Source organism: Sus scrofa, chromosome 6 (genome assembly GCF_054392235.1).
Source record: "Sus scrofa isolate SSC_HxYL_T2T_F1_AM1 chromosome 6, Sscrofa_HxYL_maternal_Yorkshire_Landrace_v2.0, whole genome shotgun sequence".
In the NCBI taxonomy this organism is placed as follows: domain Eukaryota; kingdom Metazoa; phylum Chordata; class Mammalia; order Artiodactyla; family Suidae; genus Sus; species Sus scrofa.
In genome coordinates this window covers 98,227,833-98,245,890 of record NC_139388.1, presented here as the reverse complement: position 1 = coordinate 98,245,890, position 18,058 = coordinate 98,227,833, and the positions used below count along the sequence as shown (strand labels likewise).

The following is an 18,058-nucleotide window of genomic DNA, read 5'->3' as shown; positions in this document are numbered from 1 at the left end:
CCAGGGATAGAACCTGTAACCTCATGGATCCTAGTCGGATTCGTTAACTACTGCGCAATGACGGGAACTCCGTATCTTTAGGTTTTAATTAGAATTTGGGAGAGGCTGGAGTTCCCGTCGTGGCTCAGTGATTAATGAATCCGACTAGAAACCATGAAGTTGCAGGTTCATTTTAAGTTGATCTTTTGTCTTTTTTTTTTTTTTTTTTTTTTTTTTTTTGCTTTTTAGGGCTATACCCGAGGTATACGGAGGTTCCCAGGCTAGGGGTCGAATTGGAGCTACAGCTGCCAGCCTATGCCACAGCCACAGCAACATCAGGTCCAAGCTGCATCTGCAACCTACACTACAGCTCATGGCAATGCCAGATCCTTAAACCACTGAGAAAGACCAGGGATCAAACCCAATACCTCATGGTTCCTAGTCAGATTTGTTTCTGCTGTGCCATGACAGGAACTCCTGAGTTTATTTTTTGTATGTGGTATAAGGTAAGGGCTCAACTTCGTTCTTTTATGCATGGATATTCAGTTACCCCAGCACCAAATATTGAAGAGACTTTTTTTTTTTTTTGTCTTTTGTCTTTTTAGGGCCGCACCTGCAGCATATGGAGGTTCCCAGGCTAGGGGTCTAATCAGAGCTGTTGCTGCTGGCCTGCACCACAGCCACACGGGATCCTTAACCCACTGAGCGAGGCCGGGGATCAAACCTGCAACCTCATGGTTCCTCATCAGATTCATTTTCACTGTGCCATGATGGGAACTCCTTGAAGAGACTTTCTTTCTTCCTTGTGTGGCCTTGCCACCCTCTGGAGAAGCACTTGACTATATATGTGAAAGTTTTCTTCTGGGCTCTGTGTTATGTTCCACTGATCTATATTTCTGTCTTTATGGCTGTTTTGTTTACTGTAGCTCTGTAACATTTTGAAGTAAAAAAAATGATACTTCCACCTTCATTTTTCTTTCTCAAGATCATTTTGCCTATTCATGCTCCTTTGAGATTCCATATAAATTTTAGAAATTTTTTTTTATTTCTGCGAAAGATACTGTTGGAATTTTGATAGGAATTGCATTGAATTGCATTGAATGTGTGTGGACATTTTAATGATATTAAGTCAACATTTCATAAACTCAGATGTCTTTCCATGTATTTGTATCTTTTAAAATTTCTTTCAGCCATGTTTTTTAGTTTTCATTATGTTTTTTTGTTTAAGTTTATTCCTAAATATTTTATTCTTTTTGATGCTATTGTAAGTGGGATTGTTTTCTTAATTTCACTTCATATTGTTTGTTGTTAGTGTGTAGAAATGCAACTAATTTTTGTGATTTGATTTTGTATTCTGCAACTTTGCTGTGTTTGTTTATTAGTGCTAACAGTTTTCTGTGGAATCTTTAGAGTTTTCTACATATAAGATTATGTCATCTGTGGACAGAGATCATTTTACTTTCTCCTTTCCAACCTGGATGCTTTTTATTTCTTTTTCTTGCCTAAATGCTCTGTGTAGGACTTCCAGTACTGTGTCAAATAGAGGTGGCTGTAGTGGGCATCCTTGTCTTGTTCCTGATCTTCAAGGGAAAGCTTTCAGTTTCTCACCACTGGGCAGGATGTTAGCTGTGGGCTTTTCATATATGGTATTGACTGACTGATTGATTGATTGATGATTGCTTTTTATGGCTGCGGAAGTTCCCAGGCTAGGGGTTGAATCAGAGGTACAGCTGCCAGCTTATGTCACAGCCACAGCAACGCAGGATCCGAGCTGCGTTTGTGATCTATACCACAGCTCATGGCAATGTAGGATCCCTAACCCACTGAGCGAGGCTAGGGATCGAACCCGTGTCCCTATGAATCCTAGTCGTCTTTGTTAAATGCTGAGCGACGCAGGGAACTCCATCATTTATGGCCTTTATTATGTTGAGGTAGTTTCCTTCTATTTCTAGTTCGTTAAGTATGTTACGTCTTGATCATTAGAATAATTAAAAGCTTGTCTTCCTGCCTCCTGTGTTGCCTAATGTCTCCAAACCACAGAGAGGGTAGAAAGATCTTGGGGGATTGGAACCAGCCACCAGAAGGGAAGCTATAGCGTTGGAGGTGGGCCAGTAGCACGTGACCTGGTGCTTTCCTGCTAAGAGTGCGGAAGCCAAAGCTATGGGGTGAGAGGGGCCTCCCTTTCCTATAGTCTCGTAGGATGCTATCCACTAGGCCACGCCCCTCGGGAGTCTGGCCCCACGCACGGCCCCTCTGGCCACTCGCCGTTGCCCCGCCCCAAATCCCCGTGAGTCCTTTCCGGCCCTCTGTCCCTGCCCTACAGTCAGATCTGGGTCCAGAACCTCGCATTACTAATTTTCAGCCCCCTGGGAGGAGGATGAGATCCGCAGGGACCGAGTGGAGCCCCAGAGCGTGTCCCTGTCGTGGCGGGAGCCCATCACCGCTGGAGCCCCCGGGGCCAATGGCACAGAATATGAGATCAGATACTACGAGAAGGTGAGTCCGGGTCTAGGAGGGACCTGGGGCTGCCTTCCTGCCTGTGATTAATCCCCCCCCCACCCGCCCCCACCATTGCCACTGGTTTCCTTTTCTTCACAAGCTCCTCCCAGCAAACGTCCTTACTTTCTCCCTAAACATCTCCGCAAGCCCCCCTAATGGCCTCCCAGGCAGGAGTTTCCTCCCGACCCTCTCACCATGGACCCCACTGCTCTCCCTCTTTTCCCAGACCTCTGTTCATCCCCAGTCATGGTCTCCATTTTCACCACGTCCGCCTAGAATTTACAGTTGGCAGAAAGCTTTCTCTGGAGGCTGATCCCGATTTTGTGTGGCCTCATCTTATATGTGCTGTTTGCAACCCTTTTAAGAAAAAGAAGGCAAAAATATATTGTTTCAAATTTTACAAAAAGGTTAACTGTGGGAGCATCGTTGCTAGGTTAGGTGGTGTGCTGGGGATGGGCCGTGTGTAGGTAAATGTTGAACATCCACCTCTGCAGAACAATGAATGTATATATTGTTATTGTAATTTTACTGATGGGAAGAACATGTAGCCCATCACGCACAAATATAATAGAAAATCTACAGTCCTCTTTCTTGTAAACTCCGTATCACCAACTGATTCCTATAGGATACTTTGTCTTGATTTTTGCTGACCTCTTGTATCTGTTATCCATCTATGGTTGCAGCTTATCCATGATCTGATAAGTGGAGCTATATCCCAATCCACTATCTCTTTCCCCCATAAAGTTATTGTCTTTGAATCTGATATGTCATCTACGGTTCAACTGCTTCTCACCTTGGTGCAAATTGTATTCATTAAAGCAAAAGCTTGCTTTCAGCTTAGCACGCCCTCCTCAGTGACTCCAGGGAGTTCTTTGCTGAATCAGATAACAGTTTTTGAAGCCTGAGAAGCCTGGAGATTCGTGAATTGGGAGGGAGGCGAGGTTGAACAGGAAGAAGAGGGTGGACCTGAGACATTGCAGGCTGTGTGCCCCCTGGCGACCTAGAGGATGGGATATTATTGGCTGAGATGGAGAACGCTGAGGAGCGGGGCACGGGGTTGGGACCAGAGGGTGAGTTTGGTTTTGCTCATGAAGCATTTAAGGGGCCAGGTGAACTTGCAGGTCTGAAACTCAAGAGAGAGCCCTGGACTAAAGAAAGAGGGAGAGAGGGAGAGGGTTGAGGGTTTCAGAGTAGAGATGGTAGCTGAAGCCAGGGGGCTGGATGGGGGGATGACTGAGGGGAGGGGGTATGAGAAGAGCAGGACTGAGCTCTGGGGATCCCTGATGTTTAGGAGACAGCAGTGAAGGTCACTGGGAAGGAGCCGGGTACACGGCAGTTGCTTAGAAAGGGCTCATTGAACTGACACTCAGGGATCAGAGCATAGATACAGTCCCAGTGCCTAGCTGGGTGGATGCTCCCAGGCCCTTAGGGAGTGTGAATTTGCTGGGAACAAAAACCCTTGAAAAGAGGAGCCAGTACCAAAGGGGCTGTTTGAAAGGCTTCAGGGATGTCTCTTGGAGCCCAGTGAGCAGAAGTGTGGCTGGAGTCACCAGCTTCTCATCCCAACTTCTTCCTGTGCATTGGCCCCACCTCCTCTGCAGGGGGCCTTGCTCCCAGCATGTGACACCTGTGAGGTTGGCAGTCCTGTCCCTTTTCCCCCTCCCTGCCCTGAGCCTGTCCAGTCTCATAGGTCCTGCAACCTCATAGGTCCTGCGGCTGTTACCTCACTGTCTTTCCATGGTTTGATCACATGCCTGGAAGGGAGGTTCTGATTGGCCCAGATTGGGTGAGAGTCTGCCCTGCTTCCTGAATACCATGACCCAGGAGCGGGGCCACAGTTATGGTGGAGGTGCACCTCTGGGGGTTGTGAGTATGGCAGGGGCTCTGATTAGGGGGTGTGGGCAGAGGGGAGATGATGTCAGCATCCCCAGTGCATACTGCAGTCACATGGGCAGCGTGATGGAGAGCACACAGCAGGGGACCTGAGGGAATTAAGAAGGTGTCACCCTGACCCTTCTTTGATGTGAACCCCACCTATAAAAGGAGATAGGAATGCTGTCGTGAGAACCGTAGGAAGTCCGCTCCTAGAGGGTCTAGCCCAGCAGCTGGCAGTGAGTAGGTCCTCGGTCGGGGCCATGGGCGAGGCTCTCTACCCCTCTGAGCTGATTCCCTTATCTGTGAATCCGTGCCTTGCAGGACACTGTGAAAGTCCCATGGCAAGGGGAAGGGAAAGCCATGTGAGCCGGCAAGGTCCAGGCAGGTGTCAGGGCTCGCTTTCTTCTTCTTTCCTCTGAGGGGTCAAGTGCAGCTCAGCCTCTGGACCGCAGACCCTGATGACTTTTGTCTTTGTACCCCCTGAGCAGGCTAGCACCTGTTCCAAAGTTTCTCTTGCTCAGAGTTGGGGCTGTTCTCAGTTACAAGCACCACCGGGCATGGGTGGGAACTGGTGGGAGAAAGGGGTCAGGGATCCTACGGAAGAGTCCTCTGGGAGCCCCCAAGATGAGTAGGGTTCTTCCACCAGCCCACGCTCCCCTAAGGGTATGTCTCCCACCTCCCTTCTCCTCTCCCCTGATGTTCTCCTAGGGGCGTGGGTCTGGCCTCATTTCTTGGTTCCCCTCTCCAGGGCCAGAGTGAGCAGACCTACTCCACAGTGAAGACAGGGGCGCCCGCGGTCACCGTCACCAACCTGAAGCCGGCTACCCGCTACGTCTTTCAGATCCGCGCGGCCTCCCCGGGGCCCTCCTGGGAAACCCAGAGCTTCAACCCCAGCATTGAAGTGCAGACCCCAGGGGAGGGTAAGTGATGTTTGCAAGTGGAGAGAAAACCCCGTCCCAGGCTGGAGCAGGGAGGAAAGTTGGGAAGTGGGGGTTATCCGTGCAATTAAGGGAGGCTGCAGAACAGTTGAGTTACAGCCTAAAGAATGAATGAATTTGGAATTCATCGCTTAGTTAGTGCCTACTCAGTGGCACAACTGAGATCAGGTACCTGTCCTGTAGGAAGTCACAAAGGAGGGGGTCCATGATCAATGATAGCCCAGGTCTTGGCTGGTGTCTCCCTGCCTCTCAGGACCTCCCGTCTCACAAAAATATCCTGCTCTTTTTTTTTTTTTTTTTTTTTTTTTGTCTTTATAGGGCCGCACCCACGGCATATAGAAGTTTCCAGGCTAGGGGTCGAATTGGAACTGCAGCTGCCAAAGCTGCCAACCTACACCACAGCCACAACAATGTGGGATCTGAGCTGTGTCTTCGACCTATACCATAGCTCTCAGCAACGCTGGATCCTTAACCCACTGAGCGAGGCCAGGGATCGAACCCGCATCTTCATGGATCCTAGTCGGATTCATTCCCACTGAGCCACAGTGGGAACCTGTCCTGCTCTTTTCCTGGGAGGAGTTTTATTCTCTTGGTCACTTCTTATACTTGACCGTTAGATATTTGTTCCCATCCTGCTGCTTTCTCTCCAACATGATACAGACTCAGATGTGGGTCTCACTCGGCCTTAGCATGTGAAGCAGAGGGAGTGGGCCCAGCTCACGCTCTAGACTGCCAGGCCCCACGTCCATCATCCTTAGTGCAGCCTTCCCTGTGGGCTGAAGCACATGAAGGGAGGTACACCCGCAGCAGGAAGGAGAACAAAACGCAAAGAGAATCGCCCACTTTCAATGGGTGAATTGTATGGGATGTGCGTAATTTCTTAATAGAGCTGCTGTCACACACAAAACAGAACAAAAGCTGAACATCAGATATTGTGATCTTAAAGCCACTCTGGCTTCTGCCCGGTGTTGTGCTGCCCGCTCCTTCCTGTGCTTCCCTCCCCTGGTTCCTGTCCCCCCAGCCCAGCCCCAGCTCCCCTTCCTGATGCTTGCAGAGTTTTTAGTTCTCTCTTCTGTTGTCCTCCTGCCGCCAACCCCGCCCTCAGGATCTCACCTCTATCTACCCTGAGCAGCTCGTGAGAGTATTTTCCCGGACAAAGGCAGGTCCCCCTAAGAGGCATCCTGGCACCAGCTGTCAAGATAATGATTCTTTAAAAAAAAAAAAAAAGATAATAATTCTTTCCAACCTGCTACTCAAGCCTAATCCAACATAGGAAGAGCTCTGAGCCCAAAGGGAGGTGGAGATAAAATGTTGAGGGAGTATGAGTTCTGGGAAGGAGATGGCTTGAACGCCCATCTCCGCCGAACCTCAGCCAGGTGCTGGCGAGAGGAGATTAGAGCTGCGGCTTGAAGCCTGGGGAACGTTTTGAGTGTGTGGAGGTGGGCAGGGAAGGCGTCTTGGATGGAGGAAGCCCTCAGAACAAAGGCTCTCGGGTTTGCTGGAGTGGGTGTGGCTCCCCGGGGCTGGAGCTGGGGACCCCTTAGCTGAAGAGGGCTGATGGCTTCCGTGAACTTGGTGCTTCTCCGTCGGTAGACCCTGCACAGCCCGCGGCCTCCTCTGCTGTGGTCCTGGCTGTGGGGAGTGGTTCCCCAATCTGCAGAGCACTTTTTCCAGGAAGCTGTGACCCAAAATCAGGATCTCGATGAAGGATCATGCTTCTCCACTGTGTCAGTTACCAGTGGCTGAGTAACACATTCACCCCACAATTCAGCGGCTGAAAACAACAGACATTTATTAACTCATGGATTCTGCAGATCGGGAATATGGGTGTGGCTTAGCTGGGTACCACTTGGCTCAGGTCTTTCCTGAGGCTGCAGTCAAGGTGTCCTCTGGGGCTGTGGTCATCTCCAGGCTTGTCTGGGGGTGGGGGTGGGTAGCAGCATCAGTTTGCTTACTCGGGCTCTTGCTGGCTGCTGGCTGGAGGCAGGCACGTGCCCCCCAGACTTTCTCCAAGGGCTACTCATAACCCAGTAACTGGATTCTCTCAGAGACTGAGTGAGTGAGAGGGCAAGCGGGTGCCCAAGATAGAAGCCACGCTCTCTTGTAAACAGTCTTTGAAATGAGATCCCACTGCTTTGCTGTGTATCCTGTTCATTAGAAGCAGGTAACTATATGGAGTTCCCATTGTGGTTCAGTGGGTTAAGAATCTGACCACTATCCGTGAGGATAGGGGTTCGATCCCTGGCCTTGCTCAGTGGGTTAAGGACCTGGCGTTGCTGCAAGCTGCAGCATAGGTCTCAGATCTGGCTTGGATCTGGCATTGCTGTGGCTGTGGCATAGGCTGGCAGCTGCAGCTCCAATTCAACCCCTAGTCTGGGAACTTCCACATGCCATGGGCATGGCCCTAAAAACAAAACAAAACAAAACAAAAAAAAGAAAAAAAAAAAGGAAGCAGGTGACTATGTTCAGCCCACGCTCAAGGGGAATGAATACCAGGAGGTGGCGAATCCAGGGGGGCAGTCTCAGAGTCCACCGACTGCCACCGCCTTTTTCTCCATCCTCGGTGTCCACAGGGACACCTCATTTCAAACAGTCCTTGGCAACTCCACCGCCTTCTGCCACCACCTGGACCCTTGGCCCTATTCCTCGTGTCTGGAGACTTGGGCTCTGAAATCCCCTTTTTGACCCTGTCCTTTTTGGTGCCTGTCTCTCCCTCCTGTCCCTCCTCACTTGCTCTGTGACATCGTAATAGCAGCTTTTGGGGTGTGACCTCATCTCCCAGGCTCTCAGCCCCTCCTAGCCCCAGAACCATCACTCCCCAGCCCCCTGCAAATTCCCCCAGCAGCAACACTCGCCGGCTGGGCTGTCCCTCACTCCCCGGACATTGTGCTGCTCCTGCCCCCCTGGTCCCCAGGCTTGGCTGTCTTTCCTGTCCCTTACCAAGGCTGCCTGCAGAAGTGCATTGCTTTAAACTCAGTTTAGTCTCAGGGCCATGTAGCATTTTCCTCATTCTTTTTTTTTTTTTTTTTTTTTTTGTCTCTTTGCCTTTTCCAGAGCTGCTCCTGTGGCACACGGAGATTCCCAGGCTAGGGGTCTAATCAGAGCCATAGCCACCAGCCTAAGCCAGAGGCACAGCAACACAGGATCCGAGCCATGTCTGCGACCTACACCAACAGCTCCCGGCAACGCCAGATCCTTAACCCACTGAGCAATGCCAGGGATCGAACCCGAAACCTCATGGTTCCTAGTCGGACTTGTTAACCATTGCGCCACGACGGCAACTCCTCTCCATTCTTTTTTTTTTTTTTTTTTTGTCTTTTTTTTAGGGCTGCACCTGAGGCATATGGGGGTTCCCAGGCTAGGGGTCGAATTGGAGCTACAGCTGCCGACCTATACCACAGCCACAGCAACGCCAGATGCGAGCTTCATCTGCGACCTACACTACAGTTCACAGCAATGCCGGATCCTTAACCAATTGAGCAAGGCCAGGGATCGAACCTGTGTCCTCATGGATACTAGTCAGATTGGTTTCTGCTGAGACACGACGGGAACTCTGAATTTTCCCCATTCTTGACAGTTACCCCAAACCTTCACCTCTCTCAAGCACCACCTCACTCCCAACTTAGCAGATCCCCATGGTCAGGAACTCTGTCCATCACTCCCGGCTCCCTATTACCCCCTCACGATATAGCTCATACTCCTGGCCTAGGGTTCAAGGCCCTTCAGGTTCTGTCTCATCTCCCAGTTCCCTTCATCCTCCCGCTCTCCAGCTCCTCAGCTTCACATCTTGCTTCTCTCTGCCTCCATGCAGCCTCTTTCCCAGCCACACTGGCTGACCTGCCATTTTCCAGACCCAGCACGCGCATCTCAGCATCATCAACAACTCTTCCAGGTCCAGTGGCGGTGATGCCTCTTCTGCAAAGCCTTCCTCACTGGCTTTAGGAAGAAATTGATTGTGCCTCTGCTCAGCTCTGCTCATTTCTACTTCTTGTTTTCGTTCTATAGTTAAGAGTTTTCATTTCTGAGTCCCCCACTGGTTGGTACACCCCTCCAGGGCAGGGATTTTGGCTCATCCATTGCTGTCTTCCCAGGACTAGCACCAGCCAGCCTGGCATGCATGTTAGATGGATGGATGTTTGGATGCATAGATGGGGCTGAGAGCCTGGGGTGCTCCAGGCCCCCTCCCCTGGGGAAATAGTTCAAAGCAAAAGCTTTTGGAATCAGGTTCAATCTTAGGGTCACCAATTATTAGCTGTGTGATCGTGGGCAAATTATACAACTTTTCTCAATGTCAGCTTCCTCAGCTATAAAATGGAGACAATAATACCTTGGAGGCTGGTGATAATGAAATAGGATCATCTAGTTAAGGCGCATGTCATAGGCTTGAATGGAGGAAGTGTGCTTTAAATGTTAGCTCATGATTAGTGCTGGTGACAGTTCTGGATCAGGGCTGGCGAGCCCAGAGCAGAGGCTGTCCCCCTGCAGAGCTACCTTCACTGCCATCTGAAAGGAAAAAATAGAGCCCAGGGCCTGCCTGTGCCCTCTCTCAGAGCAGGGAAGTGCCCAGCCCCGGGACAGGAGGATGCACCAGGTGCTGGTGTGGTTGGTGGGGCGGCCTTGGCGTCTTGCTGCTGGGAGGCCGAGCCAAGTCGGAGGTGCTTCGGGAATCCCGCTGTGGGCTGAGGACAGGAGTGTGTCCCCGGGCGAGCCCGGGAGTCTGGTCCTCTGTGTGCCTTAACCTTGTGGTTTTCCTCCCAGCTGCCACAGGATCCAGGGAACAGAGCACCGCGGTTGTCATCACCGTGGTGACCATCTCAGCCCTCCTCGTCCTGGGCTCTGTGATGAGCGTTCTGGCCATTTGGAGGAGGTAGGTGGCTGGTCCCGGCCTGGCTGAGCCCTGGCGGGCCGTGTCCCTGTGCACATTAATATGTGCTCCCAGGCACCTGTATCTGCATTTGCACATATGTGGATTTGCACAGGCAAGCACACCGCCGTGAAGATATGGCTGGTACAGTCCCGGCCCCTCCCCCACCCCACCCCACCCCGCTGCTCCTGAGGCCGCCAGCACAGCAGCTAGCTCAGCCGCTCTGGGATGAAGGGGATTTAGCTCCTTAACTCATTAAATGTCAGAAGGCATCGCTGAGGATGGAATCAAGCTCCGGCTGCTCTGGTGTGATTAAGATCCTCCTGAGGCGCTCAGAGGCCCCCTAGCCCCTGCCCCCAAGGGATCTGGAGGCCCTTGAACACAGGCAGAGGGAAGAAAGGCAGAAATTGTGTGTGTGTGTTTGTGCTGAGGGGGTGGGGAGCCGGGAGGACAGGGAGGGGACCTCATATACCAGAAACCCCCACACCCCTGCAGGAGGAAGCTTGTGAGAGAGTGGGCAGCGAATGGGGGGGCGGAGTGCGGAGGGGAGGCCAGGGAGAGACATGGAGCTTGGGTCTGGCTCAGCAAAGACTGCAGCCTTTGGCATGTGCCAGAAACCTCACGCATGTATTTGCCCCTTCTCCCCAAGGCCACACTTTGCCACTTGCAGAGGGGCCCCGGGCAGGTTCTAGGCTGGGGCTGAGGTTAGCAGACTGGAAAGGTTGGAAAGTCTGCATGTGACAGGCTGGAGTAAGGGCAGCAGAGGAGAGAAATGGGCTGGCCCTGGAATGCCTGTGGGCTGGAGGGACAGAGAGCTTTCATTTGGCTCTGATGGGACCATGCGCTTGGCCTTGACTGAGGCGCTGAAAGTGAATGAGGAGGATAAGACGTGGGAGCCAGCTCTGGATGGGCCAGGTGAGTCAGGAAGGCAGGACAAAAGGAAAAGCACCTTCCTGATGGAGGGTCCATAGTTGAGACCTGTCAGAAAAGCGGGAGTGGGCAGGAGCCGAGAGCGTCTTGTCCTGGCTGTGAGCCCAGGGGCTCTGGGAGGCAAGAGGAGGGAAGGGGAGGGAGGTGAGCAAGAAGGCCCTCTCCAGGCAGACTCTGCAGGACAGGAGCGGCTGCCCAGGAGCGCCTCGGGGTCAGAGACACTAGGGCAGGCAGAGAAGCCAGGGTGGATTTTAAAACCTGCTCACAACCAGATGGCACGTACTGGGGAGAATTCGCCGGGCGTAGCACTGAAGGGCAGAGAGGCGTAGCTCTCCAGCATGCATGTCCTAGCTTTGCAGATGGTGACTCCCTCGCCTGTCTCCTCCTCTCCAGGTCTCTGTAGTACCCGCTCTGTGCAGCGAGCTCCTCACCTCCCCTTTCCCTCCCGGTCCATCCTGGCTCACCCTGCTTCTCACTAGATGGTGTCAGCCAGTGGAAGCTTCTCGTTTTCTCTGCCACCTCTCCATCCATTCAGGCTTGCCCCATTCCTCTCTCCCCACCTCTCCTGGATGTTCTTCTCGTTTGTGGGAATCCTGTCCCCATGTCAGGTGACTTCAGGAGGCATTGGACAATCTGCCCCACCCCTTGGCCTCTGGGTTCTTTGACCTCCTTGTTTCCAGGAACCTTCTCTCCTTTTCTACCTCAGCCACCCTCTCCCATCTCCTGATGTGGACCCAGTCATCACCCCAAATACTGATTCCAGTTCTGCTTCTGCCCTGCAGCATGCTCCCTCAGCCACGTCTACTGCACCTGCTCCCTAAATGCATCCTTAACTGATCCGGCATTGCCATGAGCTATGGTGTAGGTTGCAGACGTGGCTCGGATCCTGAGTTGCTGTGGCTCTGGTGTAGACCGGCGGCTACAGCTCCAATTCAGCCCCTAGCCTGGGAACCTCCATATGCCAAGGGAGCAGCCCAAGAAATGGCAAAAAGACAAAAAATAAATAAATAAATAAATAAATAAATGCATCCTTAACCCCTCAACGTCTCACCAGCAAGTCTACACACCTGCCTGTCTCTGATCCCATCCTCTCCCTCCTTTCACTCTAGAGGGGGTGCCATCCTCCTGGCCAGGATCCGTCCTTTGACCTGTGACTGGAATCCACCCCTTCCTGCCATCTCAGGAATCTGTCACTATTGATAATGTCCCCTTCTTCTCCATGTAATAGTTAATACTTATTGAGTGCTTAGTTAAGCTCTTTGCACCCGTATCATCAAGCAGGGCTGTCTTTTCCTGATTTTATTAAAGCGAAAGCCAAGGGAGTTCTCACTGTGGTTTAGCAGGTTAAGAATCCAACTATTATCTATGAGGATGTGGGTTTGATCCCTGGCCTCGGTCAGTGGGTTAAGGATCTGGCATTGCCCTGAACCTTTGGTGTAGGTCGCAGACGCAGCTGGCCCGGCATTGTTGTGGCTGTGGTGTAGGCTGGCGGCTGCAGCTCCAATTTGACCCCTAGCCTGGGAACTTCGGTATGCTGCACCTGCGGTCCTAAACAAACCAAAAAACCCCAGAACCTTTTATCTCCCCATCTTGGTAAATGGTGCCCCACATACTCCACTGGGCAAGCCGGAACTCTACCAGTCATTCCTGCCTCCTCCCTCTCCCATTCTGCCTTCCTGCCATTTCCAAGCCCTGTGGCCCTGTCACCTAAATGTCACACAAGTCCTCTCACTTCTCTTCATGTCCATGGTCACTGCCATCTCCTGCAGAGACAACAGCAGCAGCTGGGATGATCTTTCTAAAATGCAAATTGAACTGCAGCACCCCCTTGCTCAAAAGCCCCCAGGAGCTCCCCTCAAAGTCTTTATCTGGGCCTGCAAGGCCCTGCCCCAGGGGACCCCACATGCCAGCCTGTGGCTTTGTTTTTTTTCTTTTTTCTTTTCTTTCTTTCTTTTTTTTTTTTTTTTGGCCTGTGACTTTGTTGATGGTGATACAGTCCTGTGGTCCCTGGCTGCCTGTGTCTCTGAAAGCCATCCTGGTGGCCCAGCCACGTCAGGTCCATTTGTTATGTGTTCACACAGTGCACCTTCCTTCTGCTTTGTTTGGACCTTTGAGTGGGCTTGTGGTTCACTTGCTGAGTTTTGTTTTTGTTTTTTTTCCTTGGCTAGACTAGAAGCTGCCTCTGGGTTCAAGGTCTGCCTGTAGGCAGGGGGCAGCTTGGGCTCGAAGTCAGGGCCTGGATGTGGGTGCCTCTGGAGTTGCACAGTGTCTCAAAGTCAAATAACTAGGACTGCGGAGGGGGTGAGGGGTTAGGTCTGGGGCTCAGGTTATATATGTGTTGTCGGGAAGAGCATTCAAACCAGCAGGACAAGAAGATCCCTACCCTGGGGCACAGACCTTGTCCTTTTGAAGGGACACAGAAATGCCATCCTGGGTGCTGGTGAGATGGGAAGGGCTGGAGCAGCCTGGCTCTAGCAATGACTATGCACTCACTCTGCCACCCCCCTACCCCAGGCCCTGCAGCTATGGCAAAGGAGGTCGGGATGCCCACGATGAGGAGGAGCTGTATTTCCACTGTGAGTTGTCTGGGCCTGGTGGGGCGGGCACCATCCCACCTCACTCCTCAGTCCTCTTCCTTGCTGCCATGGCATAACCCCTACCCCCACCCCTCCGGCCGTGGAGGCCCTTCTTCTCACCCCATCTCTTTCTCCGCGTTCCCAGTCAAAGTCCCCACCCGCCGCACGTTCGTGGACCCCCAGAGCTGTGGGGACCCACTGCAAGCTGTTCATCTGTTCGCCAAGGAGCTGGATGCAAATAGCGTCACGCTGGAGAAGAGCCTTGGAACAGGCAAGCTGGGCACCCGGGAAGCCTGGTCTGTGGCGAAGCCCCCCCTCCATCCCCTCCTCATCCTCCCCAGAAGCTCCTCCTCCACTCCACCCCGCCTCTATCCTGTAAGCCCGCCTCCACCTAAGTCCCGCCCCCATTTCTGGAGGCCCCACCTCCACGTCATCTGCCCTCCGCCCACTAGGGTCCAGGAAAGGAGGTGGCAGAGGAGTCAGTGACTCTGCCTTCCTACCCTTTCCCTGTTGCCAAGGTCAGAGTTCCCTCCATTCAGGTCCTTTCAGAGCTGGCCTCTGCAGACTGCCACTGGCGGGAGTTTTGTTCCACGCCTTAAAGGGCGGTGGGGCGGGGCCTTTGCAAGCCTGGGGACTAGGCATACCTGAGTTCTAGTCCTGCCACTGCCGGTGACCACTGTGTGACCAGGGGCCCATCCCTCTTCTCCGAGCCTCAGTTCCTCATCTGTTAAATGGGCATGATATCTACCTCAGACGGAGCTGAGCTCAGCACGCGGCCTGGCTCATAGTGCGTGGACACTCTCTAACGGTCAGTCCCTGGCTGCTTTCTTCCTGTGCAGACCCTCAGCCCCTGTGCTTTGGGAAGGCAGCCATTCTCACCAGGAGCCCGAAGCTACTGTCAGCCGACCTGCTGAGCAGAAGCCAGAAAGGGGCCGTGTGGCAGAATAGATGTCATTGTTCCCCTTCCTGGGTCCCCCTGGATTTTTTTTTTTTTTTTTGTATTTTTAAGGCTGCACCCGTGGTATATGGAGGTTCCCAGGCTAGGAGTCAATTCGGATCTACAGCTGCTGGCCTACACCACAGCCACAGCAACGCCAGATCTGAGCTGCATCTGGGACCTACACCACAGCTCATAGTAATGCCAGACCCTTAACCCACTGAGCGAGGCCAGGGATCGAACCCGCGTCTTCATGGATGCTAGTTGGGTTTGTTAACTGCTGAGCCACCACAGGAACTGCCCCCCTGGGCTTTAATAGCCTCTGATGTGCTGGCATATGCAACGACCTCTCTTCGAAGCTTTGAAATTTCTCACAGAGTCAGGCAGGGAGGACTCCCCATTTCACAGAGGAGAAAACTGAGGCCAGAAGAGGGAAAGAGTGGAAGACCGCATCACATGGCTGCCACTCAGTTTACCAGGATTTGAACTCAGAAGCCCCAGATCCCAGGCCAGAAACGGCCCGTGATCCAGCAGCTGCTTTCTCTTCGGCTCGCCCTGCTGACGTTATCCAGGGAGCAGCCCCCAGAAGGGTGGCTGAGGTGCTGTCTCCCCACAGGGAGGTTCGGGGAGCTGTGCTGCGGCTGCCTGCAGCTCCCCGGCCGCCAGGAGCTCCCCGTGGCCGTGCACACGCTGCGGGAGGGCTGCTCCGACTCTCAGAGGCTCAGCTTCCTGGCCGAAGCCCTCACCCTGGGCCAGTTCGACCACAGCCATGTGGTGCGGCTGGAGGGCGTTGTTACCCGAGGTGGGTGTTCTGTCAGTGGGGGTCCGGGAGGACATGGTGGGAGGTGGGAGCCTTGAGTACCAGGCTCTCCACTCAGCCATGAGAGGGCGCCCCAACACTGCCCAGAATGGAGGGTGGGCCCTGGTCTCCTTCACCGACCCTGAATGACCTTGGGACATTCACCAGTGGCCTTGGTGACACTCTGTGGGGGCGGCTCTCTTGGACCTTCATTGATCTCCCTCAGCTAACTTGCTGCAGCCCTCCCCGTGGCCTTTGTCCCTCTCTCAGAGTCACCTCTTTTATTCATCATGGAGGGTCCCAGGCCAGGCAGGAGGCCAGCGAGACTCAGGAAGCCTGGCCTTGGTCCTGGCCACCTTGGCTGGGTCTGGAGCCCAGGTGGGGGAGCACCTGTGCTGGCAGAGGGTGGCGGGCACCTTGGTGAGTGTGTTCCCTGTCCCCGGGCACAGGAAGCACCCTGATGATTGTCACCGAGTTCATGAGCCATGGGGCCCTGGACAGCTTCCTCAGGGTGAGTGGCCTGGGTCTGGGGGGGCGACTGATGACCAGGAGATTCTTGCTCCCTCACCTTTCCCTGTGGTGGGACTTGGGCTTGGCCTCATTCCTTATAAAGATACCCACTGGCCAGCCTGACTCGGTAGGTCACAGGGCACATTGAAGCCCAGAGAGGGCCAGGTGACTTCCCCAGGGTCACACAGCAACAGGGGAAGTGAGAGTGCAGCCCAGCCTCGGTCTCCTCCTCTCTCACAGAGGCACGAGGGCCAGCTGGTGGCTGGGCAGCTGCTGGGGCTGCTGCCCGGCCTGGCATCAGCCATGAAGTATCTGTCAGAAATGGGCTACGTCCACCGGGGCCTGGCGGCCCGCCGTGTGCTGGTCAGCAGCGGCCTCATCTGCAAGATCTCCGGCTTCGGGCGGGGACCCCGGGACCGAGCAGAGGCTGTCTACACCACCATGGTAAACTATGCTGGAGTCCCCATCTCCCCACGTCCCCCCTCCCTGCTGTGTCAGGGTCCCTGCCGCCCCTCCATCCAGTTATCCACACCACTGGGGGCCTCCCTTGCGCGGGCCTCCCCTGCATGAGCAGCCGGGAGGATGGCAGGTGGGGCTGGATCCGAGGCGCTGCGGGCAGGCCATCCTGAGTAGGACTTGGTCCCCTCCTGCCCCTGACCTGCCTGCCTGCCCACAGAGTGGCCGGAGCCCGGCACTGTGGGCTGCCCCTGAGACGCTTCAGTTTGGCCACTTCAGCTCCGCCAGTGATGTGTGGAGCTTCGGTGTCCTCATGTGGGAGGTGATGGCCTTTGGGGAGCGGCCCTACTGGGACATGTCTGGCCAAGACGTGAGTGACACCTGCGGCTTCAGCGCCTTGCCTTCCGAGCCTATTGCCTTTGGACCTCACCCCCAGCTCCCTGACCTCTGCCCCTTGACCCTTGACCTCCTAGCCCCAGGCCCCTCTTCACTGTCTACTTGTGACCCACCCTGCCTGGCCGCCACTTGAGTCTTTTTTGGGACGGGTGCGTGTGTACGTGTGTTGGGGGGGGCCTAAAACTTCCCGTCTGCCCACCACCCTCACGGCCCAGGTTATCAAGGCCGTGGAGGACGGCTTCCGGCTGCCACCCCCCAGGAACTGCCCCTCCCCCCTGCACCGACTGATGCTTGACTGCTGGCAGAAGGACCCAGGTGAGCGGCCCAGGTTCTCCCAGATCCATGGCATCTTGAGCAAGATGATGCAGGACCCAGAACCCCCGAAGTGTGCCGACACCACCTGTCCCAGGTACAGCTGTCACCTCACTTGTCCAGGTACATTCCCATCTATCCCCGCACCAGCTACAGCCGAACTCTCACCTGTCCGTGAATGCTCTCCCCCTCCCCCACCTGTCCTGCCCCCCCTGTCCAGGTACGGCTGCACACCCAGTTGCCCCCAGTAGATCTAATACTCCCACTTGCCGTAGGTATATGTAGCTTTTTACCTTCATCGCTTCTGCTTGTCCTGGGTTTTGCCCCATGTATCCCAGGGACAATGACCACATAAATCAATGTGGTAATATTCCTAACAAATCTGTACTTCCAATAAATAAAAATAAGTGACATTAACATTAGTTGTCCCCAGTATGAGTCATCTCCCTAACTGTCCCAGGTATATCTGATTCCAAGGCTGTTCCAGGTACCCCCAGTGCCTTGCCTTTGGCTGGCTCCTGTACAGCCCACTGTCCGCCTGCCTGAGGATCTTGAGCCCTCGTCGGCTCCGAGAGCACCCAGCCTCCGTGTGAGCCAGGCCTGCCCTGGGCCTTGGTCATCTTCTCCTGTCCTTTCTCAGGCGGCCTCTCCTCAGGAGGGTGACAAGGTCTGGGTACCAGGTCCCTGCTGACAACTGACCCTGGCTCCTCTGCTCCTCAGGCCTCCTACGCCCCTGGAGGACCGTGCCTTCTCCACCTTCCCCTCCTTTGGCTCTGTGGGTGCGTGGCTGGAGGCCCTGGACCTGGGCCGCTACAAGGATAGCTTCGCCGCAGCCGGCTATGGGAGCCTGGAGGCCGTGGCTGCCATGACTGCCCAGTGCGTCTCAGGAGCCCGGGGCCCTGGGCCTGCCTGCCTGGGAGGCCCGGCCTGTACCAATTCTGGGTTCTTCCCTGTCCAGGCGGGGGCGGGGGGGGAAGGCGGGAAGGA

At 54.1% G+C, this 18,058-nt stretch overlaps 1 protein-coding gene across 3 annotated transcripts in view; it reads left to right on the top strand.

Annotated features, from left to right (window-relative positions):
• EPHA10 (EPH receptor A10) overlaps positions 1-18,058 on the top strand; it is a 38,839-nt gene that overhangs the window by 18,021 nt on the left and 2,760 nt on the right. The window contains exons 6-16 of one of the 3 annotated variants that reach the window (XM_084963927.1): positions 2,342-2,475; positions 5,102-5,273; positions 10,050-10,158; positions 13,600-13,661; positions 13,807-13,932; positions 15,215-15,400; positions 15,847-15,908; positions 16,148-16,351; positions 16,584-16,733; positions 16,975-17,074; positions 17,792-17,947. In XM_084963927.1, coding sequence (XP_084820053.1) covers positions 2,342-2,475; positions 5,102-5,273; positions 10,050-10,158; positions 13,600-13,661; positions 13,807-13,932; positions 15,215-15,400; positions 15,847-15,908; positions 16,148-16,351; positions 16,584-16,733; positions 16,975-17,074; positions 17,792-17,940 — 1,454 coding nt within the window. In that variant the 3' untranslated portion in view covers positions 17,941-17,947. Of the gene's footprint in view, positions 1-2,341; positions 2,476-5,101; positions 5,274-10,049; positions 10,159-13,599; positions 13,662-13,806; positions 13,933-15,214; positions 15,401-15,846; positions 15,909-16,147; positions 16,352-16,583; positions 16,734-16,974; positions 17,195-17,791; positions 17,948-18,058 lie in introns of all 3 variants that reach the window. The other 2 variants (XM_021095973.2, XM_084963926.1) reach the window with 2 other exon arrangements.